The following is a 26223-nucleotide window of genomic DNA, read 5'->3' as shown; positions in this document are numbered from 1 at the left end:
TGCTACAGTAAGTAGCTGTGTGTCCGAATTTTTTGCAGTTCGTACAATTCATTACATTTGGAACAAAAAGCCGAACAGGGAGGCGAATTTTATCGACATAGACATGGGACGGCAACGCAGATCCGGCAAATGTCACTCGAAACGAGTCTGATGGGCGATAAACTATTTTTCCCTCTTCATAAACTACTGAGTACAGTTGTTTGCACTCCAGTATTTCCACACCCTCAAGCATAGAGTTCTTGAAACGACCAACACCATGCTTGAGTAAATCATCTACCGAAAGACTCGCTTCGGTAACAACACCGTCAATTTCGACATCTTTGGAGGGTATGTAAACTTTATACTCTTTAATGAAATGTTCCGAAGAGACAATATCATTCGCGTGTTTCAAATTATTTACCACAACACGAATTTTATCGTTATTTACTTTTATGATCTCTTTGATTGAAGAGTATCGTGATGTCAAACCTTTAGAAATTTGATAAATGTTTAATGGCTTTGATATACGTCTAAAAAAGACTATCCAAGGCCCAGAAGAGCTCTCCTGATATTTTTTCGTTCGTGGGGGTATAGGATTCATGCTAGGATTTACGTCCATGGATTCATCCATCACATTAAAATTTTTAATCAAACTTTAAAATAAAAAATGAAACGAACACTACACAGTACTCAATCAAAAGGAAAAGAAAAAACTTCTACCTTGAAATTGTTGTCTATCTCCGTTGCACTGCCGTGTAGATCCTCGTTGCTCTAGATGTTCTTGTTGGATGCTGATTGTTGGCTGTGATGCTACTGCTACCTGACATCCAGCACCACTCGATTTCCGATTTACTTTTGTCTTCGCCAGCTGCAACCAGCGCAGGTCACCGATGTATACCTGCGTGTTGTATGGCAGTGGAAAGACCGAGTTGTCTTGTCTCCTTCTTCCTAGTGCTCCGCACCGATATGCTTCTGCACCGAAGTGCCTTCGCACCGGTGTGCTTTTGCACTCTCCTGCTTCTATGTGCCTTTGCACTCTTCCTCTTCGATGTGCCTTTGCACTCTCCTGCTCAGCACTTGTGGCTGTATATTGTGGCCTGGGTAGAGCTTGGGAAACGCCCTTTGTTCCCTCACAGCAGGCCGTTCAATTTTGTTGATTTTTGATCGCTTGTTGAACGATATATTGCACGAAATATTCGTTCAATTTGCTGGAACGGTTTGTTGTTGTTTTTTCTTTTGCAAAAATAGTGTGAAAATTAATGTCGTTTTCGTTTTTAAATTGCACTACACCGGTGTAACGAAAGCTGCACTGAAACCGTTCGTTTTTACCAATTGCACTACACCAGTGCTACACTTTTTCTGCACCTATACCACTGGTGTAGCACTCATCAAAAGTTTGGTGTAGCTCTGTGCAATGGAATCGTTTATTGTAGTCAATGGTTACTGTTTATGTTTTCGTCATTTTTGTTCGTTTATTCATGCCTCAGTGTAGCACTGCACCGGTGTAGTGCAAATTAAAAACGAAAACGACATAAGTTTTACCTTTACATAGAAAGAAAATTTGTTGTTATTCTACGTGAAGTAGAAGTATTGTGCTGGTATGTATTGTTAGTTTAAACAAATGAGTGGAGAAAACTTCAGAAATTCTGCAGTAAAACTAGTCCAACGGGGCTCCAACTCCTCATGTTAAAAATGGCTCAACAATGGACCTCTGTCTGCCGGGTTTGTTGAACGAAAAAAATAGCATTCGGTTCAACGGTCTGTTTCAAAATCGGCAAACGAAGGACCCGTGTTGGCCTCCCGTTGAACGATTGATTGGACTTTCATTGGACCAATGATACAACGTATTGGACCAATGAAGGACCACAGTTGAACGTTTTTTTCTAAGTGGGTTGTTTCCTTCACCAGCTTGGCCCAGCACTAGGGCTCTCTTATGCAGCACGATTTTACGTTTTAACGGCTGCTGCCAACAGGTCTCTACCTGTAGTTCAACCGTTGTCGTATTTAACGCGTGTAAACTAACCAGCGTTATTAAACTGTACGCTTCTATACACAACCTTCTCGGTTGAACGGCTATTACTGAATGATTTAAATCGTTATTATCGTTTGTATAAAATCTTCAAAATGTATATAAAAACTATTAGAGTTTGTACGTCATGTTAGTTGGTGGCCGTACAAACCGACTCTCGGGTTCTCGAGTTCCAGTGCCGGAAGTGCACATAATAGTGAACCCACTTCGTTTTCTTAAGGATGACCTACGCGAGCAAAGCACTTTTTTATTCAGTATGTTATGCACAAACAATCTGTTGGTTTCTTTCAAAAATCGAAGAGAAAGTTTTTGAATAGAATACCACAATATTATACATGAGAAAGGCATTATTACACCACTAGGTGGATTAAAACAGGTTTTTTTTTTAAATTGTAGACGTTTTAACGGTAAGGTCATTCCTGGGCTTTCTGAGCCTACGTGCTGGGTTGGGATCGAACCCATCACGCTATTCACGTCCCATCCTTCGTAATTTAAAGACATTATGAAGCGTTACATGCGTTACTTTCTTGTGAGTTATAGATTTTATGATGCGTTACATGCGTTTTTTTCTTTCTGGTGAGTTATGAGCGTTACGTGTGTTACTTTTTGAAAGTTGAGGTGTTAGAAGGCATCACATGCGTTACTTTTTTGTACATTATAAGCGTTACATGCTTTTCATTTTCGTAAGTTATAGGCGTTGTTGGGCGTTTCTGTTTTGTAAGTTATATGTGTTACGACGCATTATATGCGTTACATTTTTGTAAGTTTAAGGCAATACATGCGTTACATTTTGATGGCTTAGGGGTTATGAGGATTTACGTTATAAGCGTTACTTACGCTACATTTTTGTAATTTATTGGGGTTACGTAGCGTTACTAGCGTTACTTTTTGAGAAGTTATTGGTGTTACGAAATGTTATATGCGTTACTTTTTTGTCAGTTGTAGGCATTACATTCTGAAATAAATGAGGTGTTACATGCATTATGTTTTTGTAAATTATGAGAGTTATATGCGTTACTTTTTTGTAAGTTATAGTTCTTACATGTGTTACTTTTTGAAGGTTTAAGATTTACGTGCGTAACTTTTTCATAACAAATAGACGTTACATATGTTTCTTGTTTGTATGTGCTAGGTGTTACGAAGCATTACATGCGTTACATTTTTGTAAGCTTTTGGCGTTACATTGGTTATATTTTGAAGGTTACGGCACTACATGCGTTGATATTGTGCAAATTCTAAGCGTTACACACTATATTTCCTTGTAAGTTTAGAGTGTTACAAATCATCACGTACATTACTTCTCAATAGTTATTGGCGTTGCTTATTTGTAAGTTATAGGTGTTGCATGCGTTACTTTTTTAAAGTTAGGATGTTATAAGACGTTTCATGCGACGGTTATGTAATAAACTAGAAGCATTACATTACATGCATTAATTTTTTGTAAATTATAGGCGTTGCCTTTCTAATGTAATTTTTATTCTATAACAAACGATGAACGATAAACGATAAACGATAAACGATAAACGATAAACGATAAACGATAAACGATAAACGATAAACGATAAACGATAAACGATAAACGATAAACGATAAACGATAAACGATAAACGATAAACGATAAACGATAAACGATAAACGATAAACGATAAACGATAAACGATAAACGATAAACGATAAACGATAAACGATAAACGATAAACGATAAACGATAAACGATAAACGATAAACGATAAACGATAAACGATAAACGATAAACGATAAACGATAAACGATAAACGATAAACGATAAACGATAAACGATAAACGATAAACGATAAACGATAAACGATAAACGATAAACGATAAACGATAAACGATAAACGATAAACGATAAACGATAAACGATAAACGATAAACGATAAACGATAAACGATAAACGATAAACGATAAACGATAAACGATAAACGATAAACGATAAACGATAAACGATAAACGATAAACGATAAACGATAAACGATAAACGATAAACGATAAACGATAAACGATAAACGATAAACGATAAACGATAAACGATAAACGATAAACGATATACGATCAACATTCAGCGTGCCTAAATCTAAGCTGTTGGCGATGATATTACGTTCAAGATAGGTTGAGGATGAGCAAATATTATCCTGATTCAACAGGCACTGTCATAACTTTTACCACTTATTACCAGCAGTGCATCAAGTTATTTCATTCTATACGCTATTGACAACAATAGACGGCAGTAGAACGATGAGGTGAAAAACCAGTCAACAGGAAAATGTCGCTCCCGGAGTCACTCCCACGGTACCGGCAAAATCTGCCATATGTTTACTCGAGCACAAGGGTGGATAATCGCCCGAGAGTCATTCGGTAGATGTGCATTTCTTCGTCGTCGTCGTCGTCGTCGTCATCGACATCGCCGTTGCCATCCTGACATCTTCAATTGTGCACTCACCAGCTGCCGTACCTTGGCTATTGCAACGGAATGCCAATCCCAACTTCACTTCGGCACTTCACGGAGGAACAATGACTGACGCGACTACCGAGACTACAGATGGCATATGTGCAGCCGGTGTCATGTGTGATGCTGGGAAATCATGTATGAAAGGACCACGGACAGAAACGTTGTCACGTTGTCGGAGATGGCTCGGGTGATTTCCTCAAATGGTGTTTTTCAAAGGATTAACAAAAAGGAAGATGAGTACCCCCCGAGAAGGCGACAATTAGGCACTGCTATTAGCAGATTAAAAATGCAACAGTGGGTGTAAAGGTTGAACGCGTCTGCTACACAAACGATTAGCCTATGAAAACGGTCTTTGATCCTCTTTCACTTTTTGTTCGAGAGAAAAAGTTTCAACTTGCACAATCGACACGGGGCAGAAAGTTGGCCTTTGAGTGAGCTTCCATTTGATTATGAAACTGACTTGGCCATGGCATGATGAGCGACTAGGACGAATCGAACGACATGACCGCTTTGCATATGCTTATCTTCACTCGCTGTGCGAGAAGGATATTCTGAAGCTCGATGGGATCGAAACTTACCGGGACCGGAAACATCTCGGGGAAAATTCGACCTCAAGCCCTGTTTGTTTATCCGAGCACGTTTTCAACTCGGAACGTACTAGTGGGCAGCTTCACACACACACACCTAGCGATATTAACTACATCCGGTTCATGGAAATATGTTTTCCACTACGGGGGCAGAGCACGGTAAGGAAACGAAATAGAGCGGATGAATAATCAATGGCACACTTTCGTTTGGGCGAACAGAAATTCCGGACCGGATTGTTACAAAAACAGAACAACAATCAACGTATTAAATTCTCGGAAGCTTATTTCCGGATTGTCTGTAGTTGGGCCCGGAAACGCTGGAACAATCTTCGAATTGCCACCAGCGATGGAGGATTATGTTCAGTGTGCATATTTATGACATGTTTCAACGGAATGTGTTTTCCTCTCTCGCCTTTCTTTGTTTCAATATAAATTCACAATGAAAATGTGAAACATAAGTTTTGAATATATGCTCGTTACAAACCACCACCGCGAGGCTGACATGACATCAATCAGTTAATTTTAAAGTTCCTAGAAACGGGAAACGTATTTTAAGAATCAGTGATGTTGAACCTAGACCTTATCCATGCTAAGTCTTTTATAGTCAATCGCTCCTAGATTATGTCTGATTGTTAAGAAAATGACTGAATGTCATGAGTCAAGAATTTTTAAAAACAATTGCATTGTACTCAGGAATAATTCTTCAATTCGTTACAAACTAGAAAAAAACTGTTGTGAAGTTGTGTTTGAAAAGACTATTTTCGTATTTCTGCTGAAGATTGCTTCCACTACAACAGATCCTAAGTAACATTTTAAATATTAAAGAATACTTGTAGCTGGCTTCAATGTTGCATCATAAATTTTGTGCTGAAATTTTAAACTCAACGAAAGTCAACTGAAAAACACTATTGAAGTATATTCCTGCCAAGTGGACAATTTTTCATAAAGTTTATAAAGCGACGTGACCATACACCGGAAAATCGATCTTAAAAATTTGAAGTCAACATACAAAAAACACCATTCTTTATTGGAATAAAAATTTCCAAACATAGATAATTATTTTCCCTGTCAACTTTCCATATGTGGCAAGGCGGGCAATTTGAAGGAAAAACTACAAGGATCAGCCCTCATGTGGTTGTTCGAGCCATTGCACAGTGATGCCTCTTCATACAAAAAATGGCAAAAACCAAAAATACGTCGATAAACGCCAGCTGGATGATTTTTTATTAATAATTTGAAGTGTCTGAATATATTTCTGTTTTGATAATGTATGAAAAAATATTCGATCCACCTAAAAGTGACATGATGCACCGTTCGCTATGGACCGGAAAACGACGGCTTCTTTTAATAAATTAACTTGTGTATTTTTATTTATTTCGTGATTGAGTAAGAGAGCTTGAACTAATGTTTCAAATAATGATTAAACCTGTGTGGAAAGTGTATACACAGAGAAAAAAAAACTTTTCCTTATATCTTGAAAACATCAATTTTCTCCAGAAGTGCTTATCTTATACCGTTTTCGTTTTTGAACTTAGACGCGGGCTACTCTGACTCCGAGTAAAACGAACACGTGGTACGCGCCCTAAACAACAACTTATGAAAAAAAGAAAAAATAAACAAACTCGGCTGGATGCGTGGTGCGACCCGAGAAAATTTTCAGAGCGAAACTACGCAATTGGAGTCCGATCTAGAGCGACCTCAGGTTGCTAAAACAAACATATCAAACGTTGTTTGGACGACTCTGGGTCAGCTTTCGGGCTGCTCTGATCAATAAACGAAAACTCTATTTTTTTTTTATTTTCTGATATGTTGTAACATACAACTGATGTTGTTTATTGCACTATGATTGAAGATGGGAGAGTAACAATCAAAAAAGTGTTTTTTTTTTGTGTTTTTAACAACAATATTAATTTTTGGAAAATGCTCTGCATTTGGCATTTTTGGCTGTACCGGCTGAGGCTGGTCAAAATACATAGATGATAATGCCTTTAAAGTGAGTGTGTACAGTGCCTAACGAATTGTCATCGCCGCTTCAGTGACAGTTGTTCTTGTTTTCGTATTATTCACGCTCGAAAATGTCTGTTTATGTGCCCAATTCTCGCCATTTGCGGAAAGTTTAACTTTTCTATTACAATTCGCAAAAAAAAAATGCAACTGAAGCGCATCGAATGCTTTCAGAAACTTACGGTGATGCTGCTCTGAGTAAAAAAAACGTGTCAGGAGTGGTTTCAACGTTTTAAAAATGGTGATTTCAATGTCGAAGACAAACTTGATGGTGGAAGAGGAAAAACCTTCAAAGATGAATAACAATTTACTACGAGCTCTTAAAACCGAGTGAAACCATCACAGGAGATCGCTACCGAACGCAACTGATGCGCCTTAGTCGCACGCTAAAAGAAAAGCGGCCACAATATCAAGAGCGATATGACAAAGTCATCCTCCAACACGACAATGCTCGGCCTCACATCGCAAAAGTGGCCAAAAAGTACCTGGAAACGCTGCAATGGGAAGTCTTGCCCCACCCGCCCTATTCCCCAGATGTCTTCCTTCTGACTTCCACTTATTCCGTTCGATGGCACACGGCCTGACAGATCAACATTTTCAATCCGTCGAAGAGTTGGAAAAATGTATTCCTTCATGGATAGCGTCAAAAGAGGACTCCTTTTTTTGAGCCGGGATCCGAAAATTGCCGGAAAGATGGGAGAAAGTTGTCGCTGGCGATGGGCAATACTTTCAATACATTTGTAAGCACTTTTTCGCAGTAAAGCTGCGAATACTACCGCTTTACTAAAAATAGTGGATTTTTATTATGTTAAAGTATCTTATTAAGCTATGTGAAATGAAAAATGACGAAAAAATTACGCTGAGCAAACATGCATAAAGTGGTTTTTGTGGTTCGAATTTGGGAATTTTTATATGGACTACAAGAAAGTTCCGGAGAACATAAAAAGTGCATGTGGTGGGTTCAACTGGGCGCTATTTATTATGAGCTATTCAAATGCGTTTGGACAGAGCATTGCATGAAAAGCGGACGCCATATGAAGATCTTCATGGCATAGTATTTTTGCTTCATGACAATGCAAGACTCCATGCTTCGAAAGTTGTAAAAGCTTATTTTTATAATCGCTGCAATGAAAAGTTCTGCCCAAGTCGCCATTTTTTACCTGACATTGTTCCATACGGCTGCCATTTGCTCTAATTCATGGCGCTTAACTTGTCAGGTCAGCTTCAAAAACTACGACACCACCAAAAATTGTCGAATTTGAGGAAAAGAAATTTTTCAAACGTGGTATCCGAGTCATAGTGGTGGTATATAACGATGGACTATACTTTGAAAAAAAAAACGGTACTGCAATGATACTCTCACTAAAAATCATGACACTTTAATAGTTTATTCCAACGCCTGATATATTATAAATAGATTTATATAACGACATTTATATAGGTATTTTATATTATGTATGTTATAAATATTCGGATTTTATGTATTATAAAGCCGTTTATTTAAATTTTACTGACACCGACTTCAGTTACAAAAGTCTGGCCTTTGTATCTGTGATTTTTATTGTCGACCGCGTAAACTATTGGAAATAACCTTTAAGGTGCAGAAATGTGCAGGATCGCATAGTGTTTTCTGAAAAGTAGAGAGTGCTATAACATCAAATACTATTGAACAGTGACAGCCCTTTTCTACCTATATAGAACTCTAATCGGAAAACATCGTCATTGCGCCATATATTTTGTATGGAAGGATGAAAAGAAAGTTTACAATACCCTATCTTTTAGAGGATATGGTGAGATTATTTCTTATTCAAAAACTTTTATACTTTAAACTGTAATCCTTCACTTATCTGAGAATTCAAATAAATTAATACAGTGCAGGAAAAAAATAAATTTATGTTTTGGATTTCTGCCACCTTGGTATCACTGTGCATTGATGTGGAACAAGGCAACCAAAATTTCTAATGATCTACAATCAAACAGTTCAATCAATCGTCACACTTCTGAATCCGCAATTGCACGAGAGTCTGCCTAGATTTATTTTGATAAGGAACTAACACCGAACATTGTTTGTTTTATAGCCGACGAAATTACACCAATATCACAAATGTATGCAATTATATTTTTGTACATACTTGCAATACGGATTTTGATACAAAGCTTCTCTTCTTCAAGCTTGTGTTCAAGTTTTGTATGCAAGCAGTTTTTTTATAGTGTTAAGTTTCTCGGTTGAAGCGATAAACTTTTTCTCATTATCAATCGAGTCCGTCTTATATAAATTAGAAATTAATCTTAAACACTCAAAGTTTACCCTGGGGTAGTTGTCAATTTCTCAGGCGAAAGGACATTGCATTGAATTTCATCCAAACTCGTATGACACAAGATCAGAGCATACCAATTAAAGCTTCAAATCGTTTTATGACAATTTTTGTCTTGCTGCCTAGCAACAGCCTAACACCTCTAGCATGCTACGCGTACGACTGAAACGTTAGCTATAATGTTTCTTCTGTTTATAGATTCGCGTGCTTCCAACAGTTTCGCTTTTGCATCAATTGACCAATCAGAGCGATGCTTTCCCTTTGATATATCGCTTACTCCTTCAAAACCGTCGTCTATGGTAGGGAAATCCGATATACCGGAGGTTTTTAGCAGACAAAATAGGACAATGCTCGCTACTAATCAAAATTTGAATCATTTATTATTTAAAATACGTGGCTTGATACATTCAAATCGGATCTTAGAAATATTTCCAATCAAATGATGAAATAATATTAATAATTGATACAAAATTGACTGAGCTGTAATTGTTTAAAACCTGACCACATTTCTAAAGGGTGATTTTTTAAGAGCTTGAGAATTTTTTAAACAATAAAACGCATAAAATTTGCAAAATCTCATCGGTTCTTTATTTTAAACGTTAGATTGGTACATGACATTTACTTTTTGAAGATAATTTCATTTAAATGTTGACCGCGGCTGCGTCTTAGGTGGTCCATTCGGAAAGTCCAATTTTGGGCAACTTTTTCGAGCATTTCGGCCGGAATAGCCCGAATTTCTTCGGAAATGTTGTCTTCCAAAGCTGGAATAGTTACTGGCTTATTTCTGTAGACTTTAGACTTGACGTAGCCCCACAAAAAATAGTCTAAAGGCGTCAAATCGCATGATCTTGGTGGCCAACTTACCGGTCCATTTCTTGAGATGAATTGTTCTCCGAAGTTTTCCCTCAAAATGGCCATAGAATCGCGAGCTGTGTGGCATGTAGCGCCATCTTGTTGAAACCACATGTCAACCAAGTTCAGTTCTTCCATTTTTGGCAACAAAAAGTTTGTTAGCATCGAACGATAGCGATCGCCATTCACTGTAACGTTGCGTCCAACAGCATCTTTGAAAAAATACGGTCCAATGATTCCACCAGCGTACAAACCACACCAAACAGTGCATTTTTCGGGATGCATGGGCAGTTCTTGAACGGCTTCTGGTTGCTCTTCACTCCAAATGCGGCAATTTTGCTTATTTACGTAGCCATTCAACCAGAAATGAGCCTCATCGCTGAACAAAATTTGTCGATAAAAAAGCGGATTTTCCGAATGGACCACCTAAGACGCAGCCGCGGTCAACATTTAAATGAAATTATCTTCAAAAAGTAAATGTCATGTACCAATCTAACGTTTAAAATAAAGAACCGATGAGATTTTGCAAATTTTATGCGTTTTATTGTTTAAAAAAGTTCTCAAGCTCTTAAAAAATCACCCTTTATGTGTATTTTTCCTTGAGTTTCTGATTTGCACCGCTATATAGAAAATAAAGATGTGTTTCACATCAAAACGTTTTTCAAGCAAAAACTGGTTTATTGCTTAGTTAGGTTTCCGATAAAAAGACATTAGATAAAAAATTCAGTTTTGCCAAGAAATAGTTTTTACTAGAAAATTTTTCTTTTTTTAAAAGTGTCCATCTTGCAATGTATGTCAACATCGAAAAACAAATCTCTGCGTCCCGGAGAACTTCGTCCCTTCAAAATTCTTATCTGCATCGGATCAAATTATTTCTTGCAAATATGAGTTCTTCCGAATTTAAACGATATTCAGACTGCAGAATTTACAAAGGATCTAAGTTATTCGCATTTCAATCCAAATTTATCACATTAATGAATTGATTTCATTGAGTTAATCTAATAAATCTCAATCACCCTCACATAGTTCAAGACTGTCCCAGAAAGTATGGACGCACTTTGATTTCGCTGTAAATAATGCACAAGTGTTAGATATTCAAATTTTATTCGATATACTGATAATATTAGACTACAACAACAGAATATTATTCTCAACATTTGCTACTTAGCCATTGCAGACTAGCTGGCGCACCTTCTTGCGAACGTTCCTCATTAAATTCCGAACAGACTTCTTGGCGACAAGTTTTGACACTTTTTTCCAATCTTTTTTGAACTGTTTAATGGTTATGGATGCCGAGACATGTTTCCTAAGATGTGCCTTCGTTAATGCCCAAAATTCCTCAATTGGTCGAAGTTGTGGGCAATTTGGTGGATTCATGTCTTTTGGGACGAAAGTGAAATTTTTGGTAGTATACCATTCTACCGTTGATTTCGAGTAGTGGCAAGAAACAAGATCTAGCCAGAAAACAACAGGATCCTTGTGGCTTCGAATCATGGGTAGAAGTCGTTTTTGTAAACATTCCTTGATGTATATTTCACTATTCATTGAAGCAGTGGTGATGAAGGGTTTCGAAATCTTACCGCAGCTACGAATAGCTTGCCAGACCATAGCTTTCTTACCGAATTTTTCGACTTCAATCGATGTCTCGGACTGGTTTAACACTTGCCCTTCTCGCACCGTATAATATTGTGGTCCCGGCAAGGATCTGTAATCGAGTTTCACGTAGGTTTCGTCGTCCATGATTATGCAGTTCAAATTTCCAGTAAGAATCGTACTGTACAGCTTTCGAACCCTCGGCCTCATCGATGCTTCTTCTTTCGGACTACGATTTGGTTGTTTCTGCTTCTTATAGGTTCGAAGATGCAAACGCTCTTTAGCACGAAGAACATTTGACTTCGAAGTGCTCACTTTTTTGGCCACATCCCGAACTGAAACCTCCTTCTTTTGCTCGAACGCCTTCAGTATCCGTTCGGTTTATCTTCAAAGGTGTTATCCTCACGGTACTTCCTGATTGCATTTCGCACGGCTTTTTCACTTACTTCTTCTGTTTTTTGCTATCTTTCTCAGTGACAGTCAGCATTCTGTGCACCATTTGTACACAATTTTTCGACGTTGTTCTACTGGAAGTCCACGCATTTCAAAACAAACTAAAGAAAACGAATAAACAACTGCACAAGTGGTTAGAGAAGATTGTAATCAACAGAACGCAGACATAAAAATTGACAGATTGACCATTGCGAAATGGCAGTGGTTTTTGGTTGCGGCCATATTTTCTAGGACAGTCTTTAATACAAAACCGTGAAAAAACTGCAACATATTCTCGGTAGCCACACATGATAATATTATAAGTAATAAGTAGATCACACTATCTACCGAGATAAATCCTGATCATTTCCTCGCCTCACTAACACCACTCCTTTCCTGAGACATTTGTGATGATGCAGAGAATTCCTCGGCCATTAGTAGCAACAAACGTTAAACTAACGTTCCTTCCTTTTCCATATTGACCTGCATGGGCGTGGCCATCTACGTTACTGAGTCAGTCGGTTTAGGTTGCACGTTGAACATGATTTGCATTTGGTTCAATATGCAATTTGAACTGGTTTCTGATCAATCACGGGAAACTCATGGGCGGTCAACTAAGCTAAACTAAGCTAATCTCAATCACTCTCACATGCACTGATACTTCAATTTCCGCGCTACGTCGGAGGTGCGTGAATTGAATTTCGCGTAAATTAAATAAAACATCGCGTTATTTTAAATTTTTCTAGTTAGTAATGGATTTCCAATTTCGTTTATTTTTAGCACCAATAACATAAAAAATCTAACTACGTCCATACGCAAAAGCATCTAGGACCATTTTAGTAAATGTTGAGACTATGAAAATCCGGGAGAGATATTTCAAGCTCCAATACAGCTTGGAATATTGTCCTTAGGGACTACACTGTGCCACAGCAAGAACTACAACGACTAATGAACATTTTTTGTTCGTTGTTCATATTCTTAGAGCAACACATTGCTTACTTCTCTATTCTGGTCTGTTTCAGGAATGTTTTCGGTCATCCAAGAACTTCAGTGAATCACAAGTATGGAACGTGAAGATTTAGTTCGTTATTCTGGTTGATGCTTAGATCTGAACTTCAGGTAGTTTTTTGATTAAGCCTTATATTCCAAAGAGGTTTTGGATGGACAAGAACTTCCACAGACATTACCACGGTATGTCAATTTGCTGAATATAGTACTACGAGAAAATACGGAAGACCGGGGCCGAGTTCTGCTTTAAGAATTTCTACACCAACGCCTGGGGTGGGGTTGGCCGCGTTTGAAAAAATATGTGAATCGCATAAAATGCATCAAACAAAAACATTTATTAGTGACAATAAGTTAGCACACTCCACCTCCTCCAATGCTGCTTTATTGGGGAATTGTTCAAAATTTGTATCAATTAGAAATTAACGACCATGACGCTCAAACCCCAAATCAGTTCACACAGTCACCTCGGGGGAGGTCTGACGTCTTCAGAATGGCCTACATTTGCATTAAATTCTGTACAAAACGGACGTGTTTTGTTCGGATTTGAGTCAATCTGCGACAAATCCTGTCCGGAACTCTAAACGCCAAAAGTTTTGATGCACACTTAAGAAAAACCCTGAGATTTTACATCTTATTAGATGCACATAAATGGAGCGTCGAAGCTCACGCAAATTTACGTCGAAGAACATTTAATATTGTGTCTAAAACTCCATACATGAAATTCATTAAAATAAAAAAAAAAGAATACTGAGAGCAACCGTCGCGACTTGAACCGAGAATCATTGGATCGCAAGTACGTCTGTTAATCGACTGAGCCACAGAAACATGCATCTGCTTGGCTGGTAAAAGGTGCATTTAAATTTATACAGTCGCACCTGCTAGCAGAATGCAAGTTACAGTCGTAACCAGTAAAGTTCAAGCTATTCTAACATCAAGTCATTACAAATGAGATTTTCCGTCATTTGACAAATTTGGTCTTTATGAATTACATCGTATGAGGGATTAAGTCACCTGCAAAATTCAAATTTTTTTGGTGTGTGGCTTTTAGTTCATAAATTATGGGAATCGTCATTTTTATCGACAATTCCCAACCTTCAATGATTATAATCTACTATTTGTTAATAAATTTAATCATTTACATTACATTTATTTCTCATGTAGATTTTTCTTCATAATAATCATTATTAGCATAAAAACCAAGTCCATTCAAAAAAGTTTTAACATTGCACGAATATTCAAGTGCACATTGTCCTAAGCTAAAATTACAACTCGGCCAGCCTACCCCTATGACTGCTTTCGAGAGCAATCGCGATTTACAATAAAGAAAGTAAGGTTATACTGGAAACACGTTTTTGGAAATCGGATGTAAATTAATCCCCGTTAGACGTATTACTTTACGAAAAACTGAAATTTGCTCACTCGGCGGGTGATCTACCACTCTACCAAAAACACCAAAGATGTTGCCACTGCGCCTTTTCAGAAATGCCACTCGGCCTACCAGCCCCGATCACCCCTAACGCATTCAAAAGTTATGCAAAAGACACCAGTCACGTTTACTTATGTACGTTTTGCACAAGTTCCCGTAGTTTCTGCCGGAGGGCCGAAAGTCATATACCATCCGACTCAGCTCGCCGTATGTGTGTGTATGTATATAACAAAAATATGCACTCTCTTTTCTCAGAGATTGCTGAACCGATTTTCACAAACTAAAATTCAAATGAAAGGTATTATGGTCTTAAACCTGCTATTGAATTTCATTTGTATCCAACTTCCGGTACCGAAGTTATATGGTAATATATGAAAAAGTTTGCATTCAATTATCTCTGAAACAGCTCAACCGATTTTCGCAAACTTGAATTCAAATGAAACGTCTTATAATTTCCTAAAGATTTGTAAAACATTTTATATCGATCCGACTTCCAGTTTCGGAGCTAAAGTTCCACTTATCATGGAAAATTACCAATTTCATTAATTTTTTTTCACGAACGATGGTCAAAAACAGGTACAATGAATGTTTTCTAGTTTTCAGAGCTTGTTAGTTTGTGGGCATAAAAACTTAATTCGGTACTACTGATCTCCCCTTTTCCAGTTCCGGAAGCACGGAAAGTGGTGATGAAGAACCCCAAAAATAAAATTTACTTCGATTTCTCTGCGATGCTATAATCTTGATTTAAATTAAAGCTCATATTATCTTTAAAGCTACTGTGGAATTTCATCCGGTTCCATCTTCCGACTCCGCAGTTACAGGGCGGTGAGTGTCGAAGCTTTCAAACTGGTATATAGAATGACAATACAATACCGTATAACGTGGAAGGAAGAAGAAAACACAAAACAAACGATGCGTGCTTTGTTCTATTTCGTACACGCTATAAAGAAAACAAAACGGTTACGCATGTCTGCTACTAGTGTGTGATATTGATAAAAGACGGTGCTACGGTTGATAAAAAATTTTGCTATTTGATAAGTGCGACCGAAAGAATGAAAGAATGTAAAGCCGGGGTAAAATAAATAATATAAAAAAAGAATGTCCATGAATCGAAGTTTATTTGAAAAAAAAATGCAATTTTCACAGTCGGTAGTGCAGTAACACCTTGCCGGTGGTGTAGAGATGTCAATAATAATAATGATAATAATAATAATAATATTAATAATAAAAATCCTACTACATGTTTTATGCTGCTGATTTATGCTGTTTAACTAGACTTACATATGCAGAAGTAACAGAAACGCAGGTTTGTTTCATTCGTTCAATTTCGTTTAATAGGTTTAATCGAAATAGAGCATGAGATAGAAAGTCTAGATTTAACTAGGTTCAAAACTGTTTCAATTCGGAGGTCATATTGGTATTACACCACTAGGTGGATTAAAACAGGTATTTCTGTACCTGCAGTTGCCTCGGCAAATTTCGTACCACTCAAATATTAACTTTGGATGGAAATTATTTCGAGCCCTCATAATATCAGAACAATCGAACGACTTATGCAGTGATCAGTAAAGTAGAATGGTAAAAGTAGTTTTGTTTTACATATATTGTCAAAAAGAATCAACAGTGGAGAGGACACATTAGGTATCTGATAACAAAATGCCAACAAAGAGTAAATTATCTTCGATCAATAACAGGATCTTGGTGGGGTGCTGCTACTGCAGTCCCGGGTTGGCGGTTCAATGCAGTTGTCGTATGTTCGAGCCCCGGCCTATTAGGATTCGTAGTGTCAGTAGAATCGTAGCACCAGCCATACAATGTTGAAACAGAAGTACAAATTCCACTACAGGAATGTAATACCAAGGCTTTGCTTTTCGTGGGGTGCTCATCTGGAGGATGTAATAAAATTGTATCAAACAACGATACTTTCAGTGACGGAATATGGATGCGTTTGTTTTCGTTCCGCTGCAAACTCTCATATTATCAAACTTGAGCGAATTCAGTGTCGTTGTTTGCGAATTGCCTTATGCTGCATGCATTCGACACATACAATGAGTCTTGAAGTTCTGGCGAGAGTTCTTCCATTGAAAGGTCGTTTTTGGGAGCTTTCATCACGCCTGCTAATAAGATGTGAGGTGCTGAATTCCCTGGTTATTAATAACTTCGAAAGGCTAGTTGAGCTTCAATCTCAAACAAGAGCAGGAAATCGACCCTTCAAGATATATTCCTATCCGTGACAGCCTCCTAAATGTCCCTGACTCAACTCTATTTTTCGACACATCCATGCAGCGCGAAGTGCGTGGAATCCCGGAACACCTACGCTCGATGGGAATCCCAAAAATATTTTCAAGTAAGTTCAGGAATATTGACTCTGAGAAAATGTTTTTCACGGACGGATTACGAATTGAAGAGGCTACTGGATTTGGTATATTCAACAATAATGTTTCGGCTTCATTTAGGCTTCAAGAACCTGCATCTGTTTATATAGCAGAGTTAGCAGCAGTTCATTATAGTTTGAGTGTAATTGTCACATTATCTCCAAACCATTATTTTCTCTTTACAGATAGTGTGAGTGCAATTGAAGCCATTCGTTCAAACGCTGCTGGCAAAAATGAACCGTTTTTCTTGGGCAAAAAAAACAGTGTCTGAACGACATATTAAATACTAATTATCAAATCACAATAGTTTGGGTCCCGGCTCATTGCTCCATTCCAGGCAATGAAAGAGCCGATATTTTAGCCAAACGTGGTGCTATTGAGGATGAAATTTATGAGAGACCAATTGCTTTCAACGAATTCTATAGCTCGTCTCGCCAAAGAACACTTGCCAGCTGGCAATCTTCTTGGGATAAAGATGATCTGGGTCGGTGGATGCACTCAATTATTCCGAAAATATCGACAAAGGCATGGTTCAGGGGACTGGATGTGAGTAGGGATTTCATTCGTGTGATGTCCAGACTCATGTCCAATCACTACACGTTAGACGCACATCTCCTTCGAATTGGGCTCTCCGAGACTAATCATTGTGCTTGTGGCGAAGGTTATCGCGATGTTGATCATGTCGTTTGGAGTATCGTGATGTCAGATCTCAACTAATAAATTCCTTGCGTACTCAAGGTACACTATCCAATGTCCCAGTTCGCGATATTCTTGCTTGTCGTGACCTTCCTCACATGAAACTTCTTTATCATTTCATTAAGTCCATTGGAGTTCCAATTTAAATTTTATTTTATGTTAAATGTTTTCTTTTCCATGAGTTCAACTAACAGCCAGCTATTTTGTTTTGAATAAAAGTGATACAAACAAACCTGAAATAGTTATAAGATCATGTACAAAATAAATGTGTTTTGTTTAATGTAATTTATAATACCAAATCGCTTGATAAAAACAGTGTTTAGATTATTTAATGAATACTAATATGATATTCGAAATGTATTACGTTTAAAGTACTATGTATTGTGGATGCCACGGCTAAGAAAAATTTCAGTATATTGCCTATGAAATAAACGTATTTATGAAATAAAAAAAAGAATTGATTTACACCAATCCACTATCGACTTGGGAACAGGAATGCGCTCGTTCGATTCTTGGCTAAAATACTTCCGCCGCAGATAGCCTTCCAGTTTCTTGACTGGTTTTGCTCGGAGAAAGATAGCTAGGTTTAAACAACATAGAAGACAACATTTTCTAACTTCAAGCGCTCTACGCTTTAAAGCATAAAACAAATGACAACTAGTATCTCATTATCGTAAAAAAAACGCTTTAAGCACCAAATGTGCAAATCAATCGTCTGCCAGCTGTAAAAGCAATGTAGGTCGTATTATAATTATTATTTTATTCCTAAACTAGGCAGAAACTAACATCAGCACGGTGGATGCATTTGTTAAATCGGCTCGTTTCTCATTTCAAGTTCAGTACTCACCTCTGATTCCCTGACCACCGAACAATCCCAGCTCCGATGAAGTCACCGGCTGCGAACAGCTCAGCAGCCGCAGCAGCAGCAGCAGTACGATTCCGGGGAAAAACCTGCAACGAGAAAACAGGAGAAGAGGCCGGGTGAACAGGGGTTGTTACTAATAAGCAGCATAAATTTCCGACCTAGGAAGGTGTGAATGTACGAGCGGAATGTTTGTAATATTGGTTCTAAGCTTTGGCTAATGGCCGCATCGTTAGTGCCTGGTGATGGTCAATTTAGGATGTAATAAAACATGCTTAGTGAATGAATTGATGGGAAAAGGAATTGCTGTTTCAGGCCTTCCCCGGATCAGGGACAGATCGTTTAATCAAAATCCTTTGATATATTCGCAAACGCTTATCAGCGAGCCTTCGCTTCATGATGGAAACGGAACTGAAACGGAGGCATCCCTAGCAAGTGCCAACTCAAGTCATGAGCATAGACAAACTTCTTTGATAGCAATAAAATTTATATTTCAATTTAGCGCACTGCCATAAAAAAGTTGAATAAGGGTGAACTTGTTGGGTTTTCGGCCGCCCGACCCAGTCCGAGTCCGAGATGAGTCCGGCCGTAAAATTCGGCAATGGATGAGTCACGATTGCTGTGCGAAAGTAAGTCCAACGCAGCTGGCGTGTGTCCTTCCGGGTCCCGCCGCGGCTCCGGAGTCGGCCCGCTTTGGTCTGTGCGACTAAACTAGCAAAGTTATGCAAAACGAGGCCTATGTCAAGGCCATGTGGCATCTTTCCCATCACTTTCAGTCAGTCGGTGCCGCTCTACTGCTCTACTGTCTAAATTTGTAGCCGATGCGGTCGTGCGGCTTTCGCGGTTTCGATTCATTTTGGAGATATTTAAATTAGATCGGAAGACCAACGAGTTGCCGGCTGTGTGTTCGTGGCCCGAGGGCTCAGAAATGAGGGGGCGTGAAGCGTGAGCATCAAATTTCGGGATTGCTTTTTATTGGCTTATCTAATGCTGCATAATGAATTTGAAGAAGGGTCATGAAATGGAACTCGCGCGTTGGTCGGAGTAATAAATTAACACTCGATGCTGGCGCTAGCAAAAATTCTACGCTGAAGCCGGGCTCTGTATCTGTTTTTATTACTGACAAAATTTATGGCATCATATGCTGACTTATTTGCGGGAATCATTGCTTAAGTAGTAATAAAATTGGTTTGGTGGAGAGTTGTCGGGCACACTTGAGGAGTCTAGAAATAGATAGATTCATCAATCTAACATTACAACATTTTTTTGTGTAATCACCCAACATTTAATGAAATCCTGGACTCCCTTTAACTAGGCATTCTATGAGATATAACATTGACGTGATTTCCGTTTCAAATGGCGTTTGTCGAACGAATGTTTCATGAAGTTCGATGAAAAAAATTAACTTTCTTTGTGTTATTATAGAATAGCGAGTAATCATGATATTTTTCTGGAATTTCAGGTTGGTATTTCTAAATTTACACAAATTTTGCCTACGCTTTCTTCATGACCAAAAAGGACAATTTGCATCATCAGGTTTTATGAAAGAACGCAAGCTTTTCAATCGAAATGATGCTAGACAAACTTTTGCTTAATTTTACCATTTGCAAAATACCCAAGTAGCATACTTTGTTTGTGTATTGTACGTTGAACTTGATGTAAAACAAGTTTTGCTTGCTATTGGTACCAGCGTTGGTGATTGCCGAAAATTTGACACAAGCTGCTATATTGCTATCTATTTTGCACACAAAATTTTCAATCCGGTAGAAGATGCTACAAAAACTCGAGTCTCTCAATGCATGAACCGTGAGAGAATTTTGCTGCATTTCAAACTCTGAGTATTTCATGCCCTTAAAAAAAATTTACAGTCTGATAATGATCGTTGCTGTGTGGAATTTCCCAAGAGAGAATCACAAGTTGACAATTATCGCAGAAAATCGAATCGATGATTCAACTTGATGATTCTCATACTAGGTTGCAATATTTCAAAACTCTTGTGAGGAGCATTCACAGACATTTTCATATGCCGTTTTTCATTGAAAAACACTGGTGGCGTGGATTGCTCTGGTTTTGCACTTTCGAGCAGAAATGCAACATTCTGATGGTGTTTCATTGCTATTTCTGCTCGAAAGTGCAAAACCAGAGCAATCCACGCCACCAGTGTTTTTCAATGAAAAACGGCAATAGACACAGCTTATACAAAGGTTATATGCATATAGTTAGAATAAGCGGCTGCGGTGAACGACCCAAACGTGGTTAAATCCGCTAATAAACGACAACAACAACAACAATAAGCGGCAATAGTAAAATGATTCTATCGCAATTATCAACTGCCTGTATAGAATCGGATCGCGAAATGAAAATAATCGACCGTTTGTTGCTTCAGAGAGGATCCCCACAGCAGCGTGCTAACCTTTGATTCTCAGAAATGTCATAGAGAGAAATTCGCTCTCGCACTGGTGTCGATTCTATGTTAAATGAGCCATGCCGGGTTTTTGTTGTTGCGATGATGTCCGTCTCTCTTTGATGGCACTGATTCAATCGTGTGAAGAGTTGTCTGTGAGCGTTCGTTGAAACGATAAAAGCCATCATTGATTGGTACTTTTGTATAACCGAAAAGGCGCAGTTTAACGTTTGATGTAGAACAAGTTCCTCAAATGGGGTGCCGGTAACCGAAATCGGTAGACATTTTGAAAATGACGAAAAAAAACTTTGGTTGCGAAAATTTTGATAGCATCTAGTATCAAATCACGAAATAGATCGGTTTCACCCATAAGTATTCAATCCACACACCTTTTCGATTGATGCTTTTCAATTTATGATACTATAAAAAAAGTCATGAAAAATGTGTTTTGAGCGCAGTAAAAAGTACAAGCGTTTGTTTGCTTTAGTATTAGATACAGAAAGAAAGTGCTGCTATTACACACACACATGACATTTGTCGGAATGACGCTATCTGCTTTCTGTCAAAAGTTACGGAGAGGTGCCGGCAACCGAACATCTTCCCCTATTATTCTTATTTTTTAAACCAATTTGGATATCCTTTGGTTGTTTCAATAGTTCCAATTTGTGTACTGTTTCTGTTTTGTTCTGATTTGTTTTATATTTGCAGTAGCCTTATTTTATTCTGAATTTGGATTGTCTAACTCTGAATTTTTTATTAGTTCTGTCTTGCATTTTGCTAGAAATTTTTTACCCTCTTTTATTTTCTTTGAAACTCATATTTTCGTCAATTTTTTTTTACATAAATACATCCATTATTTAATGCATATTTCATACTTTCTCATTTATCTGACAATTTTCCTATATTAGTCTCATAACTGTTTCGTCTCTGTCTTGTTTTTCGTGTAAATTTTTGTTAAATTTGAATTATTCTTATTTTAATTCAAATTTGAATATCCTTAGGTAGTTCCATTTGATTCAATTTTTGTATTATTTTTGGTAATTTTTTTGTTTTAATTTGTCTTATATTTGTGGTAGCCTTATTTTAGTCTCAATTTTGATTGTTTGCTGCCTCATTTACATTACGCTTATGCTCCATTTTTGATCAATTCTGTCTAATCGTAATTGTATATTTTTTTATATATCCCTATTTTATTTCATTTGAAACTCATATTTTTCTCGAATTAATCAGAAATTAATACAATATTTATTGCACTGTTAACTTATATTTATCTGATAGTTTTCATTTATTTGTTTCATAATCGTTTCGTTTCTGTCTCTTTTTTTATATATTTGCCTTACATTTGTATTATTCTTATTTCAACCTCAGTTTGAACTGTTAACTGATTTATTTACGTTACTTCATTTAGTTATAAACTTATCCCCAATTTGTCACACTTGAAATTTATGTTTCGCTCTCATTTGTTGAAAGTTTATCCTTTATTAATTTAATGATTATCTCGTTTTCATCATCATCAACGGTTAATCGATAATGAGTTTTCTTGCAATTATTTGATTTAAATTTAATTGTTTATTATTTTTTTGGCGTAATTATAAATTAAAATGTTGCAACCCTGCATGCTATACGAAATTGAACAAAGCTCGCTATGTACTTCGTTTGCAAAAGCGGTGGTTTTTTTTTTCTTCCGCCGCAGCACGTACCGATGCGTACCGGTTTTGCATCGCCATTTTGTATGATGGTATGAAAGTTTTGACTGTTATCGCCCTATAATTTTGACAATGAGAGCTTCAATTTGAATCAATATTTGTAAAAATTAGTTCAATCATTACCCGAGAAATCGAAGTGAGTTTCTTTTCGAGTATTGCCTCACTATAAACGATGTTTTCGGAACCGGAAATTTACGGCTAGTAGTAGTAAAGTAGGTTTATATATCTACTAACTAACAAGATCTAACAACTAGATGAATGTACAAGAAGTTTTATACAAATTTGCGCCTGGTTTCGCTGTCATTTGTGAAAAAATACTTATGAAATTGATTTTTTTCACTTCTCGCGCTGTAATACCGAGACCTGAAGTCGGATCCGAACAGGCTTTTCGAAGATATATTAAAGAATTTCAAGACCTTTTATTTGCATCTTAGGTTGTGAAAAAAGATTCAGGAATCATAACAAATTGGCTTAAATGGCACGTTCCCCTTGATATTTGGAGATTTGTGTCTTGCCATCAATTTGTTTTTAGCATCATTTTCCCGATATATAAGAGGGAAGGATTGAAGGGAAAAAGTGAGGTTTGGACTAGGAGGATGGGGAAAATTGACGACACAAAAACACAAAAAAGCAGTAGTAAATTCTGCACCCCTGAGGGATGCTGAACAATCTGCTGGGGATCACATTTAGTGGAAGCAGAAGTACCCGGAAGAATGCAGAACGATTCGCAGTATGTACGAGCAGAAGTAAATTCAGTACCCCATAAAGGATGCCAAACAATCTGCTAAACCCTATTTAAGGTGAATACAGAAAGGATTCATTCACTCCAGGAAGAACGATGAACCCTTCTGACTATAGCTCCTTACCACATTGGGTGAGAAACGAGAGAATATCCTTTAATTTTAGCTCCGCATACACAAACTCAATCATGTATGGAGAACCAAAAACCCGGATACGTAGTTGCGTCAATGCGGGACAGTTACATATCAGATGAAATGAAGTACCGTAATCGCATTCACACAAATCACACGAATATTACTCAGCACGTTGAATAGTAGCCATGTGATAATTGAGTTTGCAATGTCCAGTCAGAGCTCTGACCAGAATACTGCAATGGTGCTTGGAAAAATGCAGTAGACACTTCGACATTTTCAGATTTAAATCTGGCAGAAATGCTCTTGTCTGAGCGCAAGTTTGCAAGCTGCGCCAGTAGCTGGCATGTTTGGATGCAGCCCAAGAACGAATCTTGTGCTTTATCCAATTAGTTGAAAGTGGTAAAGCTGGTCCAAGACCTACGAAATCATTCGTTGCACCAGCTCTAGCCAACTCATCAGCCCATTCATTTCCAGTAATACCAGATTGGCCGGGTACCCATAAGAAGTAAACAGCATTTGAAATGCTGAGGTCTTCAATTTGAGTTCGACATGCGATCACTAGATTCGACCGTGAGTCATTTGAACTGAGTGCTTTCAAGGCTGCCTGACTGTCGGAACAAAAAATAAATTCGTTTACCACAGATTCTCTGCTGAAGTGCCGATTGTATTCAGTTAGATTGATTGATTGTGTACAGTATCTACCAAGTGAATGAGACTGCTCTAGTCTCAGTTCACGACAGTAGACAACAGCACCAGCACGACCATTTAACAGAGAACCAAGACCTTTTATTTGCATCTTAGTTTGTGAAAAGAGGTTAGGAAATTTAGCAGAAAATTGAATGCGCATTTTCTCATAGATTTGCACATATTGCCTTGTTATTCCGGATCCGGAAGTCGGACAGAGATGAAGTTCAATAGACGACTATGAGCCCATAAGAATTTTCGTTTGAATCTAAGTTTGTGTCATAAACTTAGATTCAAACGAAAATTCTTATGGGCTCATAGTCGTCTATTGAACTTCATCTCTGTCCGACTTCCGGATCCGGAATTACAAGGCAATATGTGCAAATCTATGAGAAAATGCGCATTCAATTTTCGGTTCAGCCATCTCTGATAAAAGTGAGTAACTTTGAGTTTGTATGAAAAAGACAAAAAGTTATATATTCATCCATCGTATAGTCAAGATCTGGCCCCCAGTGACTACTGGCTGGCTATTCGTTGTTCTAAAAGAACTGCTCGCTGATAAGAAGCAATTGAATATGAAGTCAATTTTGAGCAAATGACAACTCCTTCTACAAGCGCGGTATCGAGAATTTAAAGAAACAATTTTTTTTTGTTTCGATTATAGAGGCTTTATTTCTAAGGTCATTCTTCTCTTTGGGTTAAAAACCTATGTGCGAGGTTGGGAATTAAACCAAGGTGGGTTGCGTGAAAGGCATCGACTTACCCAGGTTTTTACTTTACTAAGTTAACTCTACTGTTGTTTAAACTAAACCTTCAGCTACAATTCTCAATTTGTGATTTGAAAATATATGCATTAGTTTTTGTACGAAGTTTCATACCAAATTTAAGAATGCTCCTGGAGGAGATTACATTGATGAATAAAATAGATTTTTGACAAAAAGGTTACACATTTTAGTTAGTCACACAACTCATTGAGTGATGTGTTTACTCGGTGTACCCTAATAAATATATTATTAAATCAAAAATGACCCCGAGGTTTTTATACTAGAAAAAATTCAACATCTATTTCATTGATCAAGAATCATGAAAATCGATTTGCATCAATCATCAAAAGGGCGCTTGTGCAAGCGTCCGTTTTACATTTTGATACCGAATTGTATTTTTAGAAAATGAATTGATGATCTGAGGTTACCGCAGTTGAATTTCTCCTCTCACCACTCTTTACCACAACTTTTATCCGATTCCACTCTAAGGTGAATTGGTGGTCGTTGGAAAAAAAATATTGCCTATGGCAGCTATTAAATATTTCGTCAAGCATCAATCGAATTTGCATCTGTTTTCATAACAGATCGTAACAACACCTCGTTAAAACATTCCGGTCTTCTTCGCAACAGTTTTGAGTGAAGACCGTCGACCAACCAGATGGATTGACTTTATCGCTTCTCGAAATGTCCCTTCGCGCACGACTGTTTTATTGCATTTTGATAACCCAATAATCGACTCCGACCGAAAAGGCAGGCAGCCATCGATAAGGTTCGTGTTCCGCGCGTTGCTAGATTGTGTGGTTTTTCGTCTGCCAACCCCCCGCCAGTGAATGTTTATCATCCGGTTGAAACATTGCTTCCCAGACACGGTAAGCTGATAATAAAACATTAATGCGGCAATTCCAAAACTGTTCAATGTTTCTTCGTTCGGGAATCGGTATGGCACTTTCCAGTGTGAAGAGTAAATCATGTCGAGTTATAATTCTTCAGAACACCAGGAACCAGCAACAGGAAGAAAATCTATGTATCTTCATCATAATTGTTATGATTATCTTCCTCGCCGTCGCTATTAACGATTGTTTATGTTTGGCAATGGTTGTAACGCTTCATGATCCGTTGCTTCTATTCTGCCTAATGTCGACCCTTCAAAGTGTCCCATCAA

At 37.8% G+C, this 26223-nt stretch overlaps 1 protein-coding gene across 13 annotated transcripts in view; it reads right to left on the bottom strand.

The window, feature by feature from the left end:
- The window catches only part of LOC131439486 (collagen alpha-1(XVIII) chain), an 805709-nt gene that overhangs the window by 506294 nt on the left and 273192 nt on the right, over positions 1-26223 (bottom strand). For all 13 annotated transcript variants that reach the window (XM_058610552.1, XM_058610559.1, XM_058610551.1 and 10 more), the window contains one exon: positions 18614-18717. In XM_058610552.1, the coding sequence (XP_058466535.1) occupies positions 18614-18717 (104 nt within the window). The remainder of the gene's footprint in view (positions 1-18613; positions 18718-26223) is intronic.

Source organism: Malaya genurostris, chromosome 3, assembly GCF_030247185.1.
Source record: "Malaya genurostris strain Urasoe2022 chromosome 3, Malgen_1.1, whole genome shotgun sequence".
NCBI lineage: Eukaryota > Metazoa > Arthropoda > Insecta > Diptera > Culicidae > Malaya > Malaya genurostris.
This window is presented reverse-complemented; position numbering and strand designations above follow the sequence as displayed.